General features: G+C 58.6%; 1 protein-coding gene across 16 annotated transcripts in view; it reads left to right on the forward strand.

Moving 5' to 3' along the window:
• The first annotated feature begins 1,007 nt into the window (after positions 1–1,007).
• BIN1 (bridging integrator 1) overlaps positions 1,008–23,575 on the forward strand; it is a 59,824-nt gene continuing 37,256 nt past the window's right edge. For 4 of the 16 annotated variants that reach the window (XM_054477167.2, XM_063647334.1, XM_063647335.1 and 1 more), the window contains exon 1: positions 1,191–1,738. In XM_054477167.2, coding sequence (XP_054333142.1) covers positions 1,655–1,738 — 84 coding nt within the window. In that variant the 5' untranslated portion in view covers positions 1,191–1,654. Of the gene's footprint in view, positions 1,739–23,575 lie in introns of all 16 variants that reach the window. The other 12 variants (XM_054477169.2, XM_054477170.2, XM_054477174.2 and 9 more) reach the window with 11 other exon arrangements.

The raw sequence follows: 23,575 nt of genomic DNA on the forward strand, positions 1-23,575 counted from the left end.
TAGGGCTATATGCAGATACTGTGTCAATTCATATGAGGGACTTGAGCATCCCTGGATTTTAGTATCCACGGATGTGCTGGAACCTGTCCCCTGGGGGATACCGAGGGACATCATGATAATAGGCCCGGAAGAGGACAGATGAATACACTGGGCCATGGGACAGCACTGAGCAGTGGTGGAAGAACCCCGAGTAGCCGGAGAAAGAGCAGGAGGGCCTTCCAGGGAAGAGGGAATGGCCTATGCGAACCCAGGCTGAACCTCTCATTCCTGGGACTCGGTTTCTCCATTTGTACAAAGTGTTTGGTTTGTGGTCTGCAAGAGCCCTTCCTGTTCCTCCAGGAAGCCTCTCAGGGACCTCTGTCCCTGGCCAGCTCTGCTCCTCTGACCGCTGCGGGTCCTGCAGGCCCTAGCCCTAGCTCCTGTGTGTGCACCAGGCACGTCTGGGCCTCTTCAGCGGGACCAAGCTCTCTGCTCAACTCAATCAACAGTTCTTGAGAAATTTCCAGGGGCAGCAAAGTGCTGTAGCCCCTGACATGCTTTAGGGCTGAATGGGGGTGGGTAACAGCAGACTCAATACGTATTTATTAACTTAAAAGAAGTGTCATTAGTCTATTGGCAAAGCTGGGTAGCAATAATCTTATCTTCTCCAGGAATAATGATCATTAATCATTCCCTCCTGCTGGGTGTAGGAGACAACCCGGCGTATGGTGGTGCAGCACCTGGGAGACAGAGGCAGAGATCTCGTTCCCTGATCCCGGCGCCTTGGTTGTAAAGTAGGAACAGTAATAGCACCTACCTCTAGGGACACGGAGACCGAATGAAATAATGCCTGTCAAGTCACTTAGTACACAGTAAGCACTCAGTAATGCTAGGTTGTTGTTATTATAATAAATTTTTAGCGAACGGGAAGACCAAGCACCAGTTGGTACTGGGCTAGGCGCCGAAGGCAAAGATGTGGAGATGTCCCTGAGGCGCCTAGGGGATCCGGGCGAAAACCCGAGCGCCGAAGGCTGGGAGGAGGCGGAGCGTCGGGCACCGGGCGGGAGGTGAGCCCCTGGAAAAGGAGGGGGCTCCGGGCGCGCTCTCCCAGCCGCCGCGGCTCCTCTGTTCAGGGCCGCACCCTCTTCGCCGCACTTTCTCTTTGATTTCGAAAGCACTCCTCTTCTCTACCTAGTCTCCTTTCCTGGGTTGCAGGAGGTTACTGCTTGCGGGGAAGACCAAGACGCCAGGCCCGCGGATTAGTCCCCGCCCCGGGGCGGTGTCGCTGGAGCGTCAGGGGAGTCCCGCTCGCCGCAGCCCCAGCGCCGCGCGCGCCCCTCCCTCCTGGCGGACCTGGAGGTGCCGGCGCCCGGAGTGGCTCTTTAAAAGGCAGCTTATTGTCCGGAGGGGGCGGGCGGGGGGCGCCGACCACGGCCTGAGGCCCGGCCCCTCCCCTCTCCCTCCCTCTGTCTCCGCGTCGCTCGCTGGCTCGCTCGTCGGCTCGCTCGCCCGTCCGGCGCACGCTCCGCCTCGGTCAGTTGGCTCCGCTGTCGGGTGCGCGGCGTGGAGCGGCAGCCGGTCTGGACGCTCGGCCGGGGCTGGGGGCTGGGAGCGCGGCGCGCAAGATCTCCCCGCGCGAGATCGGCCCCTGCCACCGGGCGAGGCCTGCGCCGCGATGGCAGAGATGGGCAGTAAAGGGGTGACGGCGGGAAAGATCGCCAGCAACGTGCAGAAGAAGCTCACCCGCGCGCAGGAGAAGGTGAGCGAGCCGGGGGCCCAGCCGCCGCGGAGTCCCGGCCACCTGTCCCCCTATCCTCCGACCCCGGGGCCTGGTCCTTCGCCAGGTTCTGGTGCTGTCACCTCTAGAGGATCGCTTTCGGGGGGCTTCGAGGTCCCCAGGCTGCGTCCCCCGGCGCTCTGGGTGCCCTCTTAGGTTTGCGTCCTCTGTCTCCCCACACCCGGCCGGGGCAGGACAGGGCCCCGCTTTGCACCTTCTTGGCTCGGCTGCACAGCAGTGGCCGGCCCTGCTCCAGGCTCTTCTCAGGCGCGCGCTCCAGGCTAACCCGCTTTGGAGGCCAAGGGCCGGGAGGCTGGGAGGCCAGGTGGTGACCCTCAGCTCTCTAGGCCCATGCAGGCAACCCAGGCGGGGCCGGCGCTCGAGGCGAGAGGGAGTATGTCCCTCTGCCCCCTGGGTCACTATTCCCCCGGACTCCCAAGGCTGCTTCTCGAACCGGCACCCGCAGTTCCTTCCTTCCCACTGCTTCTCCACTTTCGTTCTCCGCGGGCCGAAGGAGGGATTGGGTTTCCTTTCCCTAGAGGTGCCTGCGGCCTGGAAGCTCCCGCCCAGCCCGGCCCCACCGGGAGCCCAGGGCTGCGCACCCCGCAAGGAGGTGCCCTCGCACCAGCAGGGGCTTAGCGTTTCCGGCGGCCGGGGAGCGGGTGGCGGCACTGGCTTTGGGAGCCCACGGCCGGGTGGGGAGCTGGCCTGGAGGAGGGGCGTGGAAGGCGCCACAGGAAACTCGACCCCTCCTCGCGGAGAGCTGGAGTGGGGGATGGAGCCGGGGCCTCCCAGGGTGCCCAGAGCGTGCAGGAAATGCAGGGATTGAGGGGCGGGGGTCTGCACCCGGTCAGCTGTCCATCCCAAGCCACCTCTGGTTTATTGAATTGGATCACGCCAGCTGCTGACGCCACTTCCCCTGCCGACTCCAACTCTGAAATCTGAGATTGCAGAATCTGCGTTTCTGCCAGGGTGGCCCCCCCAGTGCCCCGCGGCCAGGTCTGCCCCCTCTCCCACCCGCTGCACGGCCGCCGGGTGGAGGCGCAGGGACAGGCCGGCCTTCCCCTGCCAGGCCTGGTGGCTGTTTATAAACAATGACTTTTGCTTCTGAGACCCGCGGGCTCCCTAAGGATGCAACCACGTGATTGCTGGGGGAGGGGGGAGAGGGGGGCGCCTAGAGCTTCCCCATACCTCCCTCAGAGTCCTACTGCTCATCCCTGTGTTTCCTGGCTAAGGAGGTGGGTGGGTGTGCATTGAAGCAAGGGCCCTCAGCCAAGCTCCAGATTTGCCCAGACCCAGCTCCCCAACCCCCCACCCCAGGGAAGGAGGAGGAGGAGGAGGAGGAGGAGGAGGAGGAGGAGGAAGGATTAAAGCCCCAGGAATAGCTGGCTGGGGGCTGGGAAGACTTCAGGTTGTGGGGTGGAGGGGGGGTGGCAGCACAGATGCAGCCACCCCTGCTCCCAGCTGCCATGACTGGGTAATCCATCTGGGTGCCTGGAGCAGGCAGCCCTGGACCAGAGCCTGCTTCCTTCCCTAAAGGGCCAGGGAGATGAATGGGAAACGAGGTTAGCTGAGATGCGTTCCCTGCCCTCATCCCACCGGTGTCCCACCCATTCCTGGCTCCCCAAGACTCTTAGTGTGTCCCCTTTGCCCTGGTTGTCTTTTCTCTGCAGCAGCATCTTTGATGTCATTCTCAGGGCAGTAGGCATGGGCTGTGTCCCCTCCAAGGAGGTGGTGATGTATCACTGAGCTCCTGAGCCACCATCCTTCTCTCTTGAGCCCCTGTTCTGTGGCCATGGGCAGTTGGCTGACAGCTGGTCAGCTAGGCATGCTGGTCTTGGCCAACAGCTGACCTTGCCCACGCCGGGCTTCCTGGGACTGGAATTTAGTGTTCCAGCTGCTCTCTGCCTGCTGGAGACTAGTCAGGGACCCTCCCCCCATCAGAAACCAAGGCAGCATGACCATCACAACAGGCATCCAGGCCAGGTCTCTGAAAGTAGCCTTCCCCTCCCTTTGGGTTGCAGGCCCATGCAGTGGCTCCCAGGAAGCCCCATGCCTCAACCCACAGCAGCCTCTGCTGTGTGCCTTCCTGTAGAGTCTGTGCCATCATTGGAGGTCATCCTCAGTGTCTTCTGTTGGTGATCAGTGCCGCCTCTAACTCCCACTGTCAATGAAACTGGAATCCTAGTCTGTTACAGGCAGCCCCACCACTATACCTACCTTGCCTTGGTGAAATCAGTGGGTGATGGGGCAATTCCAGTTTCCCTGTGGCCACAGGAAGGCGTTTCCTGAGCAAGGATGGCAGGAGCTGTGCTGGGAGGCCGGGCAGGTCCTGGTGTCCTGGCGTAGGAAGAAGGGCCCGTATCTTACATCCACCCTTCTCCCCCAGCCTTCCCACATCCACTTCCAGCCCAAACATCCAGACTGTGAGGGTGACAGTGTGGTCAAGGGCAGCCTGCACTCTTGTACCCTGGGCCCTAGGGTCCCCAAGCCAGCTCTTTTTTGACTGTTGTTACCTGTTGACCCTCCTGCCTCCACCACTGTTCTGGCTGCTCCCTGAGGGCAGGGCAGGGCAGGGCACATCCAGGTGTGGGCATTGAGGATGTTACCTGGCCCCAGTCGGTGCTTAGTGAATGTTTTTGAACAAGGGATTTGGGCCCGACGCAGGCTGATGGTGGATTGATTTGTGTTGTTTGTTCTCTGCCATCACTCATTCATCAAATCCTGCCTGGACACAGGCCCGGTGCCTCCTGGGCTGAGTCCCCGATGCTGTCTCAGGCAGGGTGCATGTGGCTCTGGCCTGTCTGGAGCTTTTTCTTGAAGGTCCCATGGTCTGTGGCCTTGGTGCGAGGAGGGTATGAGAATAAATTGGAAGGGTTGCCAGGGCCTGCCAGCATGGCACCATTGCTCCTGGCCCCCCGGCCACTGCCCCCGGAATGCCTGGGGTGCACTGTGTGTGCTGGGAGCTTGAGCCTGTGGGCGCCGTGAGGTCATCTTCCCATTGCGTTTGGCTTGTCGAACCCTCTATAAATGATTGTGTCCATTTTTGGGCCTCAGAAGGGTGGCTAGGCGAAGCCAATGTAGGGTGGATCCTGGGTCAGATGACGGGTAGGATTAGAGGTTGGCAGGCTGGGCCCCTGGAAGGATGGGGCGCCTGGGGAGAAGGACAGCTGAGGGGGTGGGGATCTGGCCTGCTGGCCTCTGAAGGCCCACGGCTTGGGAGTCCTCATGGAGCCGGCCTGACGGAGCTGGGCCTTGCTCTGGCCACGTTGGGCTGACAGTGAGCACAGGAGGAAGGCTCTGGCAGAGTGGGAGCGTGCATGCTGTCCCTCCCTCCCGGCAGGTCCTGAGCATGCTGGAGGGGTGCAGGCTGGACAGTGGGGAGGGCCAGCTGGGCGGAGGGAGGGCCCAGGGTTGTCAGTGCGCAGCACAGCGCTGGCATGCCGAGAAGAGGCTCGCTAAAGGAAGGTGTAGTGGTGGCGATGCCTAGAGCCTTGATGCATGGCCATGAATTGCACTATGCTCAGCTGCGTGGTCAAGGTCTCCTCACGCAGTAGCCACCTTAGCCTCCTCCGGAGGAGCCAGGCCTGTACACCAAGCCTTATCTTTGCAGCAACCTTAGAAGCAACAGTGCTACACCTGAGAGTGGGCGCATGGTCCCTGTAATAGAAAGGACAATGGGGGCATAGGCAGGCCCAGCCACCTACCCAAGTCACCCAGGCCCTCAGTGACAGCACTGGGAGCCCACCCAGAGGCCCTGGTCTCCTCACCTTGGCCACTGACTTTGCAGGGGTCCTGCCCCCTTCCCAGGCCCTAGCACAAAGCTGACCCCCTCTACCCATGTTCCCATCTCTGTCCATCTTGGGGCCCATCTCTGTCCTTCTGTCCTTGAATGTCTGAGGTTCTTCCCTGCCGGCTGCTGTCTTGTCTTTTTCTCTGTCTCTGTCTGTACCTCCCTGCTCTGGACCTCTTCCCTCTGAACTTGCTCAGGCTCTTCCTGTATCTCTCCAGTCTCAGCTTCCCCTGGACCCGAGTTACTTATGTAGATGGTTCATCTCACCCTGCAGGGAAGGCTTCTGAGCTGGGCATCTTCTGTGGGTGGGCCCAGGTGTGTGGGGGTTCTTGGGTGTTCGGTAAAGGCGTGTGGGCATGGGAGGTTGGAAGCATGGCTTCCAGACTTCCCCAATCCCCCAGGGGCCCTGGATGGCCTGAGTACAGCCTTCTGGCTCATGCAGGGACCAAGCCAGGCACAGGCTACTTGTCCAGGGAGAGAGAGAAAGGGAGCTTGGTAGGCTGCATGGGGCATGGGGAAGGAGAAGGCATTCCAGGAGGTGCAGGCATGGTCCAAGGTGTGGAGAGAGGGGTGAGGACATTGAAGATGCCAGCTCTCTGAAGAGAAGGGGTGCCTGGGTGGTAGATTCCCTCCAGACTTCATGAAGTTGTGAAGGCCGGGAAGATCTATGGATCGCCAGGATTCTCGGAGAAGCTGAGGCTTGAACTCTCCGCGCCTTCTTCAAGATCACCACATCGGGGCTCCCTTCTCACTGGCATCTGACCAGGTCCTTGTCCCTGGACTCAGCGTCCAGCCCAGCTGGTCCCTTACAAGCTGTGTGACTGTCCCTGAGGTTCTAGAATCCCTGAGTCCTACCCTTGGAGGTAGGCCCACTGTCCTCATATCTCAATAAGAAACAGCAGAGCGTGTACAGGCTCTGGGTTTCCCTGATGTGCTGCGGACCCTTCCTGAGCCCTGTTTCTTCATGTATCAAATAGGGGATAAGAACAGTTCCTCTTCACACATGTGTTGTGGAAAGTAAAGCCCTAGGCAGGTGCTTGGGGCATAGCAAGTGCTCGTTGAATGCCAGCTCTGTGGCAGAGCAGCACCCTGAGCCCACATGTGGCACCCTCTCCCCGCATCGCCCCACTTCCTAGCCCTTGTCCCCAGAGTGTCCATTACAGGCCTCTATAGACAGCTAATCCCTCCTGAGCCTGGGGCTGATCAGGCTTATGACGCTCACAGACCTGGGGCAGTGAGTATACGTGCATGCATGTGTGTGGGTGCAGTGTACAGGGGTGGAGGGTTTGGGCTTGGGAATCAGAGAGCTTTAGAGTGAATCTTGACTACTCCCACCAGAAACTGTAAGTTTTTTCCTGTCTCTGGGCTTAACTTTTCACCATTGGCATATGATGAAGTTTATGTATTCATTCCTTTATTCATGCAACAAATATTGAGCACCACCATATACTGGGCACTGTTCTAGGGAGTGGGGACCCAGAAGTCAACAGAACCAAGCCCCTGCTCTCCTGGAGCTGATATTCTCACCAGGGGAGATGGTGAAGAAACCACCAAGTATAGTGGCAGGTGCTTAGAGGGGTGGTGAGGCAGGGACTCACCTGCCCTCAGGACTTTCTGCATGTGTCCCGTGTGGGAGGAGTGTGCTAGGTTGAGGATTGAGGTGTGGACGTGACTGTGGGAGCTCACACAGCAAGTGGATCGGGTGGAGAGAGGCAGGTGGGCAGCTCCCATCCCAGGTGAGGGGCACCCACGGGAGGATGGCTTCCTGTTGGATGCCGCCCTGGTTTGTTGTGTTTTCCTAAAGCTGCCTCTTTGGCAAGCCTCCTTTTAGGATTAAGAGTGCAGATGTGCAGCCTCGCTGGGTGTTTGTGTAGGGCAGGCGGGCAGGGGGCTCCTGCCCAGGATGGAGGATGGGGGAGGCAGGAGGGGCTGCTAAAGGAGAGGAGGAGGGCGTCAAAGATGGCCTTTGCTGCGCAGGGCCACTTGTAAGATTCTCATGCCAGGCAGCAACTCTGGGTGCGGTAGAAAGCTCTAGACAGCTGAGTTTGTCTTTCCCCCGCACATTCCTACCCTTGGGCAAGTCTTACTGAATTCTTGGAATCCCAGTTTCCTCAACTGAAACGGGTCATGATCTCTGCCGCTGGGGCTATGGTGAAGACGAAATGGAAACGTGCTGGAGAGGCTGCCCGCTCAGGTGGGGCTCCAGGTTCTGCTCCTGTGGAGACCACTGGAGGGACTCGGCCTACTGCTGTTCTTGTGCTGTGGAAGAGGCCCAGCACCCGGGCTTCTGAGAGGCTGCCACCTTCTAAAGAGGCTGCAGGGTTGTGGACCTGCCAAGGGCTGAGAGGGGTCAGGGCTGGGGAGCCGAGGAGAGAAAGGCAGGCTCTTCCTGCTCCAGGGAAGCCTTTGTCAAATATTAACTTAAACATAATGGCATTGTTTCCTGCATACCGGCTGCATGCCATCATCACTGTGGACGGGTGAGAGTGTTATACGTCCCATCCACAAAAGAAGAAACTGAAACTGCAGTGGTTGTGTGACTCCCCAGTGGACTGTCTGGGCTTCCACCTCCCTTGTGGTCAGTAGGATCAGTAGCGGGGTCTGGCCTGGGGCAAGGCCTTGGAGACAAGCAAATGAGATGGAGACGTCCAGCGGACTCCCTGCATAAAGCCCTGATGGTGAAGGGGTGTCATTGTGACAGACTTTGGTCCCCAAGACCCTCCCCTATTTAACAAGACTTGGGGCCCCTGTCAGCCCCCCAGCTCCACCTGGGGTCTAGGCGTGCACTTTGGAGTGTGTGGTAGACTCTGGGGTGATGGGAACACCTGGGGTTTCTAGGTGCAAGTCCAGAGATGAGGGTTCATGCACGCAAATGAGGACAGACAGGACCCTGCGCTGTGTGTTTTTTCCCAAATAGTAAAAGCTGTCTCCAGTTTATTCCAGTCTAAAAGAACACTCTTGGCCGGGCGCGGTGGCTCATGCCTGTAATCCCAGCACTTTGGGAGGCCGAGATGGGTGGATCCCCTGAAGTCAGCAGTTCTAGACCAGAGCTGGCCAACATGGTGAAACCCCGTCTCTACTAAAAATACAAAAATTAGCCTGGCATGGTGGTGGCGCTTGTAATCCCAGCTACTCGGGAGGCTGAGGCAGTAGAATCGCTTGAACCCGCAAGGCGGAGGTTGCAGTGAGCTGAGATCACACCACTGCACTCCAGCCTGGGTGACAGAGCGAGACTCCATCTCAAAAAAAAAGGCCAGGCGCAGTGGCTCACGCCTGTAACCCCAGCACTTTGGGAGGCCGAGGTGGGCGGATCACGAGGTCAAGAGATCGAGACCATCCGGGCCAACATGGCGAAGCCCCGTCCCTACTAAAAATACAAAAATTAGCTGGGTGTAGTGGCATGCGCCTGTAATCCCAGCTACTTGGGAGGCTGAGGCAGGAGAATTGCTTGAACCTAGGAGGCGGCGGTTGCAGTGAGCCCAGATCGTGCCACTGTACTCCAGCCTGGTGACAGAGTAAGACTCTGTCTCAACAAATACATAAATAAGTAAATAAAAATAAAGCTTATGTCCCTCTAATTTTGTTTCTGTTATTGCTACAGTATTTCTTTAATGAGATGACGGTCATACTAATTTTTTTTTGATGTTCCTGGGGAGGAAAGAACCATGCTGCTGACACTGCCCGCCTTTCACTCACACACACGCACCCTGGGAAGACTTCCTGGAGGGAATCCCATGCTCTGGACACTTTGCTTTGCTTCCTGACCCAGGCAGGCCCATGTGTCTCTGGTCCCTGTGGTCACCAAGGCATCTCATCCCCTCAGCTTGGCTCACAGTAGGTGCATACTTGTTGCACATGTGGCTGCATGGATTCTTCAGGCAGTGGGGAGATAGCACTGATGGCTGACAGAGGCCCTGGAGGCTCCCTGGGTTTGAGGGTGCAGGGTGGGGGGGGAGGGATGCTGTGTCTGCAGGATTTAGGTTGGGGCTAGGCTAGTGGGTGCAGATCCCACCCTGCCCCGGCCACCCTGGAGGGGCCCAGGATCACTCCTCATCACACTCCCCTGTGGTAAAGCAGCCATGGTCAGCTTCTCAGGGCTGTGGTGGGGCCTAACCCAAGCTGGTGGCTGGAGTGCTTGGTGCCCACGAATGGGGTTCTTGTGATTGGCCTGGGCCCAGCCGAGGAGTCCTGCTTGATTTTAGGCCAGATGCCAAATAGGGCTTGGCCTCGGTCCTCTGCAGGGGCCTGTCCTATAAGAGAAAGCTTTCAGGTGACAGCAGTACTGGGCAGTGCTGGCTAGGGGTTCAGTGTGATTTGCTGGACCCAGACATCACTGTGAGAGCTGCTGCCCTTGGACACATTTTACTGGTTTTTTGCAAAGCCTCTTCCCTCTGCTTCCCGGGCCTGCACCTTCAGCCCCTGTCATGACCCAGATCCCAAGTGCGACAGCAGGTGGGGTGGGATTGGGGTCATAGCAATAGCATGGGGTGTGGGGGTGGGGCGGTTGGGCCTTGGAGCCTGGGGCCACAGTGGCCTTGGGGCACTGAGGACTGTCCTGTGGTGCCCCTGGGAGTGGGCGTTTGTGACCCCATACTATGCCCAGCCCCCACTGCTGCCTCCAGCCTGCAGACATCTCCCCTCTGCAGTGTGAAGGCCGCAGTGTCGGGTGGCTGAGCCCGGATTGTTACCAGGGAGTGAGTGGGCGGCTGCAGCAGCCGCCACAGGACTGGGTTGGGGGCGGGGGAAGGATTTATCACTACCAGGGTCTGTGGAGCTCAGGCCTTCCGTTCCCTGCAGGCCTCCCCATCCTCAGAGCCCCTGGGGCATCCCCACTGGCTCCTGAAATATGGTCCTTGTTTTGTGGGTCAGCTTCTTACTCTGAATGAAGTCCCCCGAGGAGCCTGCAGATCATTTGGGTAGAGGCTGCGATGGCTTTGCATTTAAACCCTAAGTCATTCTGTCGTCTGTGGCCTGCCCACTGTGGGTGCCTGCTCTCAGGAGCTCCCAGCCTTGCACACAGCATGTATCCCAGGACTGTGGGTTGGGGAGGGCACTGGAGCCTGAGGGGCTTTCCCTCAGGCCCTAGCTGTCAGGGAAGGCTCCTCAGAACCTGAGCCAAGTTTGGAGGGCAAAGGAGGCAGGTGGTAGTGTGGGGAGTGATGCTTGGATGGCAGCGGGAACAGTGCTTGTCAGGGGCCATTCACGGCCTGAGTTTGAGAAGACGGGAAGAGGCTGGGCCTGGGCTGTAGCCTGGGGCCCCTGGGAGAGGCGGGCCCTGCCCTGGGCTCTTCAGCTTCCCTGCTCAGGTGTTGCCTGAACTGTTCTTCTGTCTCCTGGTCTGGCCTCAGCCAAGGACTGTATCTTAATTGTCCTGGGTTGCGGATGAGGGGATGAGCCTGGAGTCTCCAGAAGGAGTGGCCTGGGCCAGATTAGAATCCAGCCATGCCCAGGGTCTGGGGCAGGGCTTGGGCCTGGAGTCCGCCCCTGTTAGGGCTGGGGACACAGGGGCCAGGTGACACCTGTTGCTGGAAGGGCAGGTGGAAAACATCCTGTACCTGCCCTGTCCCATGCATGCCTGCTTCTCCACCTGCTGCACAGCCCAGGGTGACACCAGGAGGGCTGACGCTGCTGGGCCTGGAGGAGTGATGCTGCTGGGCCTGGAGGGCTGACGCAGCTGGGCCTGGAGGGATGACGCTGCTGGGCCTGGAGGGATGACGCTGCTGGGCCTGGAGGGCTGACGCTGCTGGGCCTGAAGGGATGACGCTGCTGGGCCTGGAGGGATGACGCTGCTGGGCCTGGAGGAGTGACGCTGCTGGGCCTGGAGAGCTGGCGGCTGGGAGGTCTATCAGTGGATCTGCTCACCCTTTTTAGGGCGCCCCTGTATGCACGCCCTGTGTGGCCAGGCCATTGACTGGGATGGCCATGGGGGTCCTTTTGTTCCAGAGCTGGGTCAGAGCTGGGGAGGGGCCTCAGAGGAGTGGTCCTGCCAGCTGTGGGGATCCCTGGCTCCAGGGCAGACCCCCGAGTGGGGAGTGGGCACAGTAACGTGAATGACGCCGCAGTCTCTGTTGTGTGGATGGAGATGGCGGCAGTGGCTGGCAGCGAGGGGTTTCCACCAGGCCCGTGGCTAGAGAAGCTTTGTTGAAACTACAGGGCTGGCAGGAGTGGGTGCCAGGAGAGCCTTTGCCAGCCCAGCCCTTTTTTCCAGCAGTTGCTGCTACTTTCTTTGGACCTTTGCTCAGCTCGCCATCTCTCTGGGGCTGTGGCCAAGATGCCTGAGTCCAGGGCAAGCAGGGGCCCTTCTGGCAGAGAGAGGCCTGGGTGGGAAAGACTCCTTGAGGGTCTTTGGCCTCCTATCCATTTGGCCCATGGCAGCTCCCCTTTTTTCTCTGGCCTGAAGTGGCATAAGCTGTCTAATTACGTGTCAGGGGCCAGATGCAGGTGATGGGGTGGATGGAGCTCGGAGCTGGACCCTGGGACCACAGGCAGATGGGCAAAGGGAGGGGAGACACTGAATGAGAGAAAGGGGAAGAGGAAAGTTAGGATGTAGGGAGGAAGGAATTCATCCCCTCGGGGTCGCTCCCCCGCTGTGTGGCGCTGGGCAAGTCACTTGCCTTTGGCTTGTTGGAGGGTCCGGGAGGATGTGTGGGGGAAGCACGCAGCTCTGCCCTCCCTGGTGGGTGGGTGATGCAAACGCTCTTTCCCAGGGAGCATCTCATGACAGCCCACAGGCGTCATTCTGGCTTTTGTGTTTTGAGCTTGTTGTCTGTGCTTATGACAGGTTTCTTGAAAGTGAACTTCAGTGAGCTTCCCCGCCATTCTCTCCCCACCACCTGTAGAGGCTGAAAAAGCTAAATTGGGAGCTGATGGTCTCACCTCCCCGGGACAGAAGTCAGATCTCCTTTGACTTAGACCCTAATAGAATGGGGAAGAGAGGGTGAAAGATTGCAGGTGGGGCTGAGGTTGGAGGGGGCCAGATGAGGGGCACAGAGCTGGGGGTGGAGGTGAGGGTCTGGCATCATTTACTCATTCACTCACTTGCTCACTGGAGGAACCTGCTATGGAGCAGAAGACCACAGGCTTCAGGTGGGCCACCAAGCCTCAGTGTGCCCACCTGGGAACCGGGAAGTGGGAGACTCCTCTCTCAGCAAAACAAGGTGAACTCCCGACTCCTGTAAGTGAGAATGGCAGCAGCTGGGTTCCTGCTGGGTCCGGCTGGGTCTGGAAGGTTCAGGGGGGCAGAGCCATTGCACCTCTGTTGCATTATGTAATTTACTAAGAACCATCACACCCGCTGCTTTCCATTTGTTTCTCTCTGTGCCCTGTGAGGTAGGTGGGACCAAACTATGGCCCCATCTGGCAGATGAGAACAGAGGCTGGAGAAACTCTGGGATTCCCTCCCTCCTGGGCCTCAGGCTTGGCCCCAAGTTGGCCTTTCCCAGGCGCTGCCACCCCCATCCCTGAGTCCAGGGAGTGGGAAGGAGGTGGTAAGAAGAGCTTGGAAGGGACTGTTAAGGTGCAGATGTCTTCATTGTCTTCAAATGAAAATCAGTGTGGGGGCTGCCTTTGTTGGGAAACACCTGGCATATGTTTGGGGGTGGGAGTGGGGCCCCTGGGTGGCTCCAGGAGGCTGGCACACCAAAGGGAAGGTGAACCCACAGAGCCGGGCCCTTCACCTTGGGATTTCCACACTCCCTGGATCCACCAGTGACCCCGCCGGGGAGACATGGTGCAGGGGACCTGGGTACCCACAGGAATCCAGGGACCTGGGAGGATCAGATTTGAATGAAGCTGTCCTGACTGTGCTCCTGAGAAGCATACCTCCCACCTCCCACGAAGAAAGAGTTGCAGGGATCCTGGGGGATGTGAGTGGCTTGGGGGTGGGGGGACTCCAGGACGAGGAATGAGCTGACTCTTGTTCTAAACTGAGAAACAGAATCCACAATTAATTGGATGCATTTGCTGAACCTGGGACAGGACCCAAATCTTGTTCTTTTTCTGAAATGTAAACCAAGCCAGGAGTTTATTTATTTGTGTCCCCATCTCCCTGCAAGGACTCAGTGAAGCAGCCTGTCCTGGAAGGCAGCCTGGCTGAGCTGGAATGTCACCGCCTTCCCTAAGTTGACCCGCCCACCCTGTTCTCCTGGTCTGGTGAACCATGGGCCTGGAGGAGGCCCCATTTGAGGGGGTCCTTCCCTGAGGGCATTTGGGGCAGCACCACCCGGGGGCTGGTGGGCAGGGTCTGTTGATTCTGGGCTGGTCTGGCCTGGAGCCAACTTCAGAAGCCTCCCTGAGGAATGGGTGTGGGCTGCAGGGCCTGGCAGGGGGAGCTGAGTCAGCGCTGTGGGAGCCCTGATCACAGCAAGGACAGAACCTGATGCCAGCGTCCGGCTTTGTGCCACTGCGCTTGCGGGTCACCCTGCCTGCTGCGCTGCGAGAGACTAGGGAGGCCTTCCCCACAGTCCGCAGTCGGCTCAGCGCCACTCCAGTGCTTAGATTGTGTGCCTGAGCCATGCAGGGAGAGAGAGAGGGACCTGGAGCTCCCAGGTTGCACTGGCCTCCTGGCTAGCAGGCAGCGGGAGCCCCCAGGTTCCTGCTCCTGCTCTCCCTCCTCATCTCCTTTTGACTTCCATAAAATGGGCTAACAGCCCTGCTTGCTGGTCTCAATCCTGAAGGGGGAGGCTAGACCCATCGTGCCTGTGTTCCTGGCTTCTGGCACATAGTAGGCACACAGTGCCAAGTGAATTGGCATGTGAGGCTTCGGAGGATAAAAGCCTTTGTATAAGGCTTTGCAAAGCACCATACACAATGCCGCAAGGTGGAAAGAATATGATTTTCAAGTCTCAGAGCCCCAGGTTCAAATCTTAGCTCTGCTCTTCCTAAGTGCTTTGACCTTGGACAAGTTACTCCCCCTCCAAGTTTCAGTGTCCCCTTTTGTGAGATGGGATAGTATCCTGCGTGGGAGGGTTGTCATGAGGATTAAACGGAAGAACAAGTGTCTCCATTTCACACACGAGGACCCTGGAGGTCCGGGTGCCGGCTCATGGACTAGCCCTGCTCCAGGGTGGGGAGCGGTGCCTCAGGCCAGTGGGGGGTGTCCAGCTGCACCCATGCCCTCTGTGTGTATCCTCTAGGGCCGTCTCATCTGAGTCTAGGCCTGGGCCCCCCAGCACTGGAGGAGTCCAGGGAGTCCAGGCCTAGCTCAGGATCCAGATGGTAGGGCTTGAGGCCTTGGGAAGGAAGGAAGGGGAGGGGATTGTCCAGAGAGAGCTGCAGGGGTGGAAACGTGTGATATCGTTCTCACCCATCATAAGGGCCGCAGATGACACTGCTATAACGAAAGACAGGTTTCCAAGAGCAAAGCATCACATTTCTTTAATCAACATTTTACATGACACGGGAGCCTTCAACAATGAAGACGCAAGGACCAGAGAGAACTGTTTTCAGGCATAAGTTGGTGAGGAATGGACAGCCGTGTAGACACGTGATGGGACAACGGGTGTGACCTAATGGTGATAGTCCGAGGGGGAACCCAGCAAGGCCTGTCGGCTTCTTTCCGGCCTCTCTGTGTTGTGTGGCTTCCTCCCACATACAGTGCAGGACCCCTGTGGAATGAGGGTCTTCAGGGGTGAAGGGAGTGGGAGAGAGTGAACTGTCTGGGTTTCATGGCTGGCTTTGGGGAAAAGGGGTTTTGGTCTTTATGCTTCACCTTGGGAAAGAAAAATTCCAGTTTTGATGACTCACCTGGGCAGGGAAAAAGAGGAGAGAGAGACAGAAGGGCGGGAGAAGGTCACAGAGAGCTTACCTCTGAGGCCTCTCACATGCCCTTTGTTCAGAGTCTGTGGTGAGCCATAGCACCACACTTTGGGGTGCTGTGTTCTTAGCCCTGACACGGCCTTGTGGGGGCCAGGCTCCAGGTGATACTGTAAGCCCCCACTTCCCCTTCCGCTCTCCCGCCCTCCGTCCCTGACCCCTCTCTCTGTGGACAGCCCTAGCATGGGGGGGTGGCCGGGGGCTGACCTGGCATCTGTGGGGGGGCCCCCAGGCTGTGCCCCACTCCTTTGGCTCCCTCCTGGGATTTTTTCTTTTTTAGAGGGATTGGCCCCTCTGTCTGTCTGCTTAGCCCCTTACTGTTGAACTGTGCTGCTCTTGGTGGAGACAGCCCTTGGGGAGGAGGGGACAGTGCAGGAGGAGCTCCTCTTCCCTTCGGGCACAGGGGGTGCAGGTGTGGGCTGTGGCTTCTGGGACCTCTGTCCTCTCTCCTGCATGGGGTCCCTGCCTCCCCTTCCCAAGCGCACTGCACTGTGTTGGCTCTTCCCCGGGAGCTTTGGAGGAGGCCTGGATGTGTTAGTGAAGGGACCTGAGCACATTCTGGGGACCTTTCTAGATGATGACTGGGACTGCAGGGCAGATCCTCTGGAAGGCTGGTGACTAGCCCAGGGCTGCGGGTCAGTGGGAGGCCCTTGCTGCCCCCTGCAGTGTGCCCCTGAGCTGGTGGCTGGCCTCAGGGCTGAGCCTGGTGGTGCTAGGGACTGCGGGCAGGTGTTTGGGCCTTTAGTCGGCAGCACTGCCTCCCACACGGGGCAGCCAGTGGAGCAGCGGTCAGCCTCTCTGGGCCCTGTTGCTCCTGTTACCTCCCTCTAAGGTCAGTGGGACCTGGATTATGCCCAGGGAGGGCTGGCACCTGCTAAAGTCACACAGCCCATTAGGGTGGGGCTGGGCCATGTCCACTTCTGTCCCACTGTGTGCTGACATCCTTAATCGGGTGGGGAGGGGGCAGTGCATTTGTCCCCCACATCCATGTCCCTCTAGCCCTTCACATTTATGTCATTCCACTCCTCCTTACCACACAGCACAGGACGGGCAGGGTTAGGGGGAGGAAGCCTGGAGCCCCTCTGCTCCCCTGAACATTCATTCCACCTGCCAGGACCTGGGCCAGGGGCAGGGACAGGGGGTAGGGGTGGGTGTAGGGGTGTGGTGGAGGGCGGTATGTGGGGTAGGGGCCAGGCGGAGAGCTGGTTCAAGAGCCTGGGGAAGGGGCAAGGCTGGGGGCAGGGCCAAAGGTAGGGACCATGGGGGTAGGGCAGGGGTAGCCACGTGACTCCCTCCGCATGTTCTTGTCCCCTCTGGCTCTCCGTTCCATTCCCCCCACCCACCAGCCCCTATTCTTTTGTTGTTTTTTTGAGACAGGGTCTTGCTCTGTTACCCAGGCTGAGTGTAATGGCACAATCATAGCTTGCTGCAGCCTCCAACTCCTGGGCTCAAGCAATTCTCCTGCTTCAGCCTCCCGGGTATCTGGGACCACAGGTGCATGCCACCACACCTGGCTAATTAAAAAAAAAATTCTTTTTTGTAGAAATGGGGTCTCCTTACGTTGCCCAGGCTGGTCTTGAACTCCTGGCCTCAAGCAATCCTCTGACCTTGGCCTCCCAAAGTGCTGGGATTATAGGCATGAACCACCACGCCCGGTCAGCCAACCCTTATTCTTGATCTGATTACCTGTTGATCAAACACCTCGTCCCCTTCTGGTTCCTTCCCAACTTCCCTCCAGCCTTGATTTCCTACTTCTGGGGCCAAATACAGTGGAATCAGCCTTGGACTCAAAGTAGGTCCATTCTCCTCTTCTCTGGGACTCAGAACCTGCCAGCCTTGGCTTTTGTTTCTGCATCTGCAAAGAGGGGGAGCCCCTGTGGCTGAGAACAGCACTCACACTTGTGTGGAGGGGCAGGGCATGCTGGACAGGCCAGAGTGAGGCAGGGAAGCCCCTAGAACAGCACTGGGCAGAGGAAGGCCTGAGAATGCCCTGGGGCTGCAGTGAGGGCAGCCTCCTCAGTACTGTGCTGCGTGGGGGTGCCTGTTGGTGCCTCAGTGGGCACTTCTGGGTGGGCGCTATCTAAAGCTGACTCTGGGCATTCACTCCTTTGAATAGCAGAAATGACAACAGTACTGTTTGAAGTAATACCAATGATGTGTTTGAGATAAACACATACCTCCCATAGGCACCATTTACTAGTTCCCGTGTCATAGATGTAGAAACCGAAGACTTTGATTAAGGAATGAATAGCCTGGTTGCATGTTTAGGTTGAGCTTCTCAGACAGGAGCAGACGTGTAAGAACCTGAAGGCATCCAGAAGAACAAGTCAGCCCCTGTGCCTGGAGTGGAGTCGGGGAAGGCTGCCTGGAGGAGGTGATGTGAAGGGCCAGCATAGCCTGGCATTGCTAGGGAGGCAGAGTTTCCTAATGAAGACTGTGGGAGTGTGTGGCGACCCGTGGCCGGTTGCCCTCCCACCCAGCTCAGACCTTCACTTGGCCCCAAGGCGGGTGGGTGCTAGCCAGACCTTCCCCCTCCCCTGCCCTGGCTGCTGGGAGCTGTTACTGCCCCCCACCCACAGCTGTGCTGGGGCTGGGCTGGTGCTCTGCTCCTCCCAGCACAGGCTGTTCCCCCACTGAGCTCAGGAAGCAGGTGATGAGGGTGGGAGGCGGGTGGGCTGGAGAAGCAGATTCCACCCTGTGTTTATGGCCAGTGTCCTGGAGCTGGGCTGAGAATAGCACCCACACTTGTGTGGAGGGACAGGTGGGCGGAGGGCTGGGGCCAAGGGTGGGGTGCGTGCCTGTGGAGACAGGCTGTCCTCAACGAGCCCCACCCAGCACAACTGAAGTGGTGGAGGGTCGCCCTGTGTCACTGATGCCCCGCGGCCATGCCCTTGCTGCCGGCCTGCCGGGGTGGCACTGGGATGTGGAGTAGTAGCAAGGCCCATCAGGGCTCCTCATGTGGCCACAGCGGGTTGCACCAGGCTGGCCTTGCTGCGGTGGCCACTATCTTCAGCTGTTTGGTTGATTTCCATGGGGCCTTTTGTCGGTTTACCCTTTTCCCAAAGGGGCCCAGGGTAATGGGGTGGCTTGCAGGGTCCTTGCAGAGCTGCAGGCAAGGAGGCTGCAGAGGGGAGCTTGATTGGAGAGAGGAAGGGGGGTGGTTGGTATATGCTGTTCCAAGGAACTGGCCATGCTGCAGTGGACTGTGAGCCGCAGGAGCAGGTGCACTGGGCGGCAGGTGCGGGGAAGGCTTGTGTGGGCTGGGGGTTGGGGGAGTAGGGCATTGGGGACTAGGGTGGGAAGACTGCAAGAACTTTCAGCCCTGGGTCGGGGGAGCAGGGGGGAATCCAGTGCCAGCAGCTGGGCCCTCTTACCTACATGATCATACTTCACCCTTAAACACCCTTGAGGGAGTTCTTGGCTCTGACTAAGTGATGAGACCCAGCAGGTCAGGGAGGTGAGCCTACCTGCCCAGGGCTGCACAGCCTGGGCCTGCTCCCGGCACCTTCTGCCCCAGCAATGTCTCCTACCAGAAGGGGTTCCTGGCCAGCTGCCCCGACTAGATGCCCTGAGCTGGTCATCCAGAGTGGGCAGTGGGAGGGACTGAGGGGCAGGTGGGTGGGGCCGGGGTGTGATAGAAACCTGACGGTGGGGTGTGTCCAGTCCACCCCAGGGTTCCTGGCCATTGTGTCCACACCTTCCTCCTGGACATCTCTGGGCACTGCAAACTCACTGTGACCCCCAACTGTTACCCCAACACATGTCCCCATCTCAGGTGATGACCACCCCTTCCCTCTAGTAGCTCAGATCACAGAGTCCCCTTGCCTCCCACTTGGGTCAGTGCAGTCAGCTTCTGAACAGGCACCCTGCACCACTGCGCTCCTGAAGTGTGCACACACGCCAGCCTGGGAGCTTTGCAGGCTGCAAAATCAAGTCTCGGCTCAGAGCTTTCCAGGGTTCCACGTTCCACGCTGGGTTTTAAGGGCCAGGGTCTTCCAGGGGCCTCTGTGGTCCTGGGGGCCGAGGCTGCATGTGCAGTAGTTAAAGCTCCTCAACGCTGGACCCAGGCCTGGGGTTGGGATCCTGGGCCTTGCTGCGTGACCCTGGGACGTTGTTAAGGCAGTGCCTCAGTTTCCTCACCTGCAAAGTGAGGATATAATAGTATTTCCTTCATGAGGTTATGGAGGGGTTCACCATGAGGCTACGGAATCATGCCCAAGGGCTCAGCATGAAGCCTGGCACCTGGTGTTTCAGGGCCTCCTGGTCCTCCCTGCCCCCTGCCACTCTCAGCCACGCCGGCCTTGCTGTCCTGTGGCGTCCCCCCTATCCACCTCAGGGCCTTTGCACTCATTGAGTTCTCTGCCCAGTGAGTTCTACCTTCTTCTTTCTTCCTGGTCTGGTTTCTCGCTCCTTCATCAGGTCTCTGCTCAGCTGTCACTTCCCTGAGTTCCTTCCTAAGAGCAGCCGCCCTCTTCCCTCACCCCCAGCCCTTCAGTGTCTCTCTCTCTTTTTTTTTTTTTTTTTAAGAGATACGGTCTTGCTCTGTCACCCTGGCTGGAGTGCAGTGGTGCAGTCCTGGATCACTGCATTTTTTGAACTCCTGAACTCAAGCCATCCTCCTGCCCTAGCCTCCCCAGTAGGTAGGACTATAGGTGCACACCATCACACTCAGCTAATTAAAAACTATTTTTGGTACAGGTGGGATCTCACTATGCTGCCCAGGCTGGTCTGGAACTCCTGACCTTAGGTGATTTGCCCCCCTCAGCCTCCCAAAGTGCTGGATTACAGGCATGAGCCACCGCACCCGCCCCCCACCGCTGCATTTTTGTTCGGAGGCTCACAGCACCTTTCAACATTGCCTCCCTCCTAGAGCGCTGGCTCCTCTAGGGCAGAGACCTTGCTTGGCTTCCCATAGAGCAGGGCCAGGCACACTGGCACCAGGGCACGTTGCTGAGCCTCCAAATGCCTGTTGTGAGGTGAGAGTGCAGAAGAGGAAGCTGCCTTCGTCTTTGGGTGGGAGTTGGCAGGGGAGGCTCTGATTCTGCGCCTGTCCTGCTCTTGGCACCCCTCTCAAGGAACTGAGATATGAGAAGATCCCTCCTGCGTCTGGCCAGCTCACCCACAGTGTGACCACCACAACCACCAGCCTCTACAGCCGAGAGGCCATGTCCCAGAGCCGGGTGGGGACTCTTCACAGTGGTGGGGCTGGTGGAAGGTTCCTTTCTTCCACTAAGTGCTGGCTGAGTGGGGAAGAAGCTGGAGGGGGAGGCCTGGGCAGCTGGCTGGGCACTCAATGATGGTCTGGGTGGGCCTAGCCCTTCTAGAAACTCCTCTATTTGCTGGTGGACACCTGGTTCTGCTGATAGCTAAGAATGGACTCAGCTTGGCGGATGGTCCTGAGGGGAGGGGAGCCAGTCATGATCCAGGGGGTCCTCCAGCCCTCCTGGGTGGAAGGTGGTGGCGTGGCTGATAAAATCCATGGGCTTGGGAGTGGTGGGCCGCGTGCGGATTCTAGCTCATTGCTTACTGACATGGGAGTCTCGGTTTCCTCACTGTGAAACGCCTCCCTCCCCTGCCAGAATTTTGAGCACGAGTGACCTTTGGATGAGCGGTTCCTGCTATGCTGTCCGTCCTGCACTGCCCTTAGCTGGTCCAGCCCCACCGGCCACTCTGAGAGTGCTCACCCCAGCCCCCTCCCAGCTTGATTCTGGCCCCTGCTGCCTCCACTCACGCTGTGTGCTCTGCTCGGGGCTCCCCAGGCCACCGCAGCCCACCCTGGCTTCCTCTGGGGTCCACGTGGCACCACTCTGGCTGCAGGCCATAGGCTTATCTACAGAACCGGCTGGAATTTCAGACACCCTGGGAGGGATGAGAGACAGGACGGGGAGGGGGCCTTCCTGGCCTGGAGTCAACTGGACACTCGTTCTCTGGGGCGGGAGCCTTCCCTTCCAGCTGCAGAGATGAGTGTGCAGGAGTAGACCCTGCAACTTCCCTTCCCCTCCCCCTTCTTTCTCAGGGGCAGGGCTGGGCTGCCAGCTCTGATGCAGAAAGGACCTCCAGGGGCCAGCCGGGCTGGGAGGGCTCTCTGTGTTTTCGTTTTTGACCAGCAAGGCATTGTTGTGGGGCTGACGTAGTTGGTTGAGTTTTTATTGTCAGTTAAGGATGTAAAAGAGAAAACCCAACACCACTTTTTGCTCTCACCAGTATTTCACAAAGGAAAGGGAAAATCACCAAAAAGAGGAAGGAGATCATCATTTTAGAGTGACGACCTCCCAAGAGAGGCCTGGCAGCTTCCTCAGTCAGCCGTTCTGAGCAGGGGACCACGGAAAAGTGTGATGAGTCTTTGTGGACTGGTGTCAGGGGACGGCGCATGGGGGCTTGTTAAAAAGGCAGATCGCCATGTGGGGGCGGGGCCAGGCGCTTCCTGGGGGTCACGGACTTGTTAAAAAGATGGATCACTGTCTGGGCGCGGTGGCTCATGCCTGTAATCCCAGTACTTTGGGAGGTCGAGGTGGGCGGATCACGAGGTCAGGAGTTCGAAACAAGCCTGGCTAGCATGGTGAAACCCCATCTCTACTAAAAATACAAAAATTAGCCAGGCGTGGTGATGTGTGCCTGTAGTCCCAGCTACTCTGGAGGCTGAGGCAGGGGAATTGCTTGAACCCGGGAGGCAGAGGTTGCGGTGAGCCGAGATTGCACCACTGCACTCCAGCCTGGGCAACAGAGCGAGATTCCATCTTAAAAAAAAAAAAAGAAAAAAAGATGGATCACCATGTGGGGGCGAGGCCAGGCCTTCCTGGGAGGAATGTCTTCCCGGTTTTGTATTTCATAGCGAAAATCTTTGTCAGCTTTGCGTTCTAATCCACAAGCTGTCTATGTTGGTTATGTCACAAAAGTGTTTTCTTTACCAGTTCGATCTTTGGATCAAAGCAAGATGGAGTGTGAATCTTCTTCAGCAAGCTCCAGACACACGCCTGCTCCCCCCAGTGTCTGTGTGCCCCAGTTTGGGAGTCAAAAGTTGAGTCTGGGCTTTGGAACTGATCAGGTGTGGCATCCTGGCTCTAGTGCTCATTAGCTGAGTGACCGCCCTGACCCTCGGTTTCTTCATCGGTAGAATAGGACCAACAGTCGTCACCTCAGGGTGGCCTAGGGATATGAGCCCAACGGGAGGGGGTTCAAGGGTGGTGGGCCCCCCAAGGTGAGTCCTTGGAGGAGAGATTCACTGGTGGTCATGCTTTGCACTGTGAGCTTTGTGGAGCTTACCTGGAGGGGCACATGTGGGGGCCTCAACTGGGCTCCGTAGGGAAGGAATTTGATGGGGAGGGGGTCCCCTCTGAAGTGAGAGCTGAGCTGGCAGCATCTCCCTTGAGGGAGGGCAGGTTGACAGATGCCTGTCCCCAGAGCCAGCCCCTCCTGCCACCACCTCATATCCAGCCCGGGGTTCATGGGGGCCCCAGGTATGGGGGCACAGAGGAGCCAGGGAAGGGGGCTGAGGCCTGGCTCAGCTTCCCCTTTCGGAGCAGCCCTGAGGGTGTGAGCTGAGGGGGAGGACCCCATTCCGCCAGAGGTGCTGGGCCCTTCCTGCTGGCGGTGCATCCTGCCGCCCTGGGCTTACTCTTGGTTTCCCCATCTCTGGTTTTCTTTCGGGCTCCTTCCTCATTATGGGCTCTGCCCGGGCCTCCCTCTGCCTCTTCCTTGTCTCTGGCATCTTCGTGGTTCCTCCACTTTCCTACTGTGCCCAGGAGGGCCACGAACAGGTTGCTCTGCCAGGGAGGGTGTGTGTGAGCGTGTGTGGGCGTCATCTCACACTGGGGGTGCTTGCTGTGTGTACATGGCCGAGCTTGTACTGCTGTGTGGGGCCCTGAGGGCTGGGGAGCATTCTTGCCTCCGGATGGAATGCACTTATCTTTAAAGTCATTGTGCCTTTGAGAAGTTGGAAGGCATAGCCTGAAGGGTGGCTAGCTGCTGAGAAGTGTGCTGTGTGTTCTGGGCTTGCTTCCTGGGACTCAATTCCCAGTGCCCCTGGGCTCTGCTCTCCAGCAGGAACCTGGGCCACTTCTCCCCTTTGCAGCCACAGCTGGGGCTGCTGCAAGGGGCCCAGCTGCCCACAGCCTTCCCAGGGAGTCTGGGACCCTCATTCTAGCACTCTGTCCTTGGCTGCAGGTCTGGGTGCCCTCCCCTCCCAACCTGAGGGTGCAGCAGCAGCTCTGGGG

Source organism: Pongo pygmaeus, chromosome 11 (assembly GCF_028885625.2).
Source record: "Pongo pygmaeus isolate AG05252 chromosome 11, NHGRI_mPonPyg2-v2.0_pri, whole genome shotgun sequence".
NCBI classification, from domain to species: domain Eukaryota; kingdom Metazoa; phylum Chordata; class Mammalia; order Primates; family Hominidae; genus Pongo; species Pongo pygmaeus.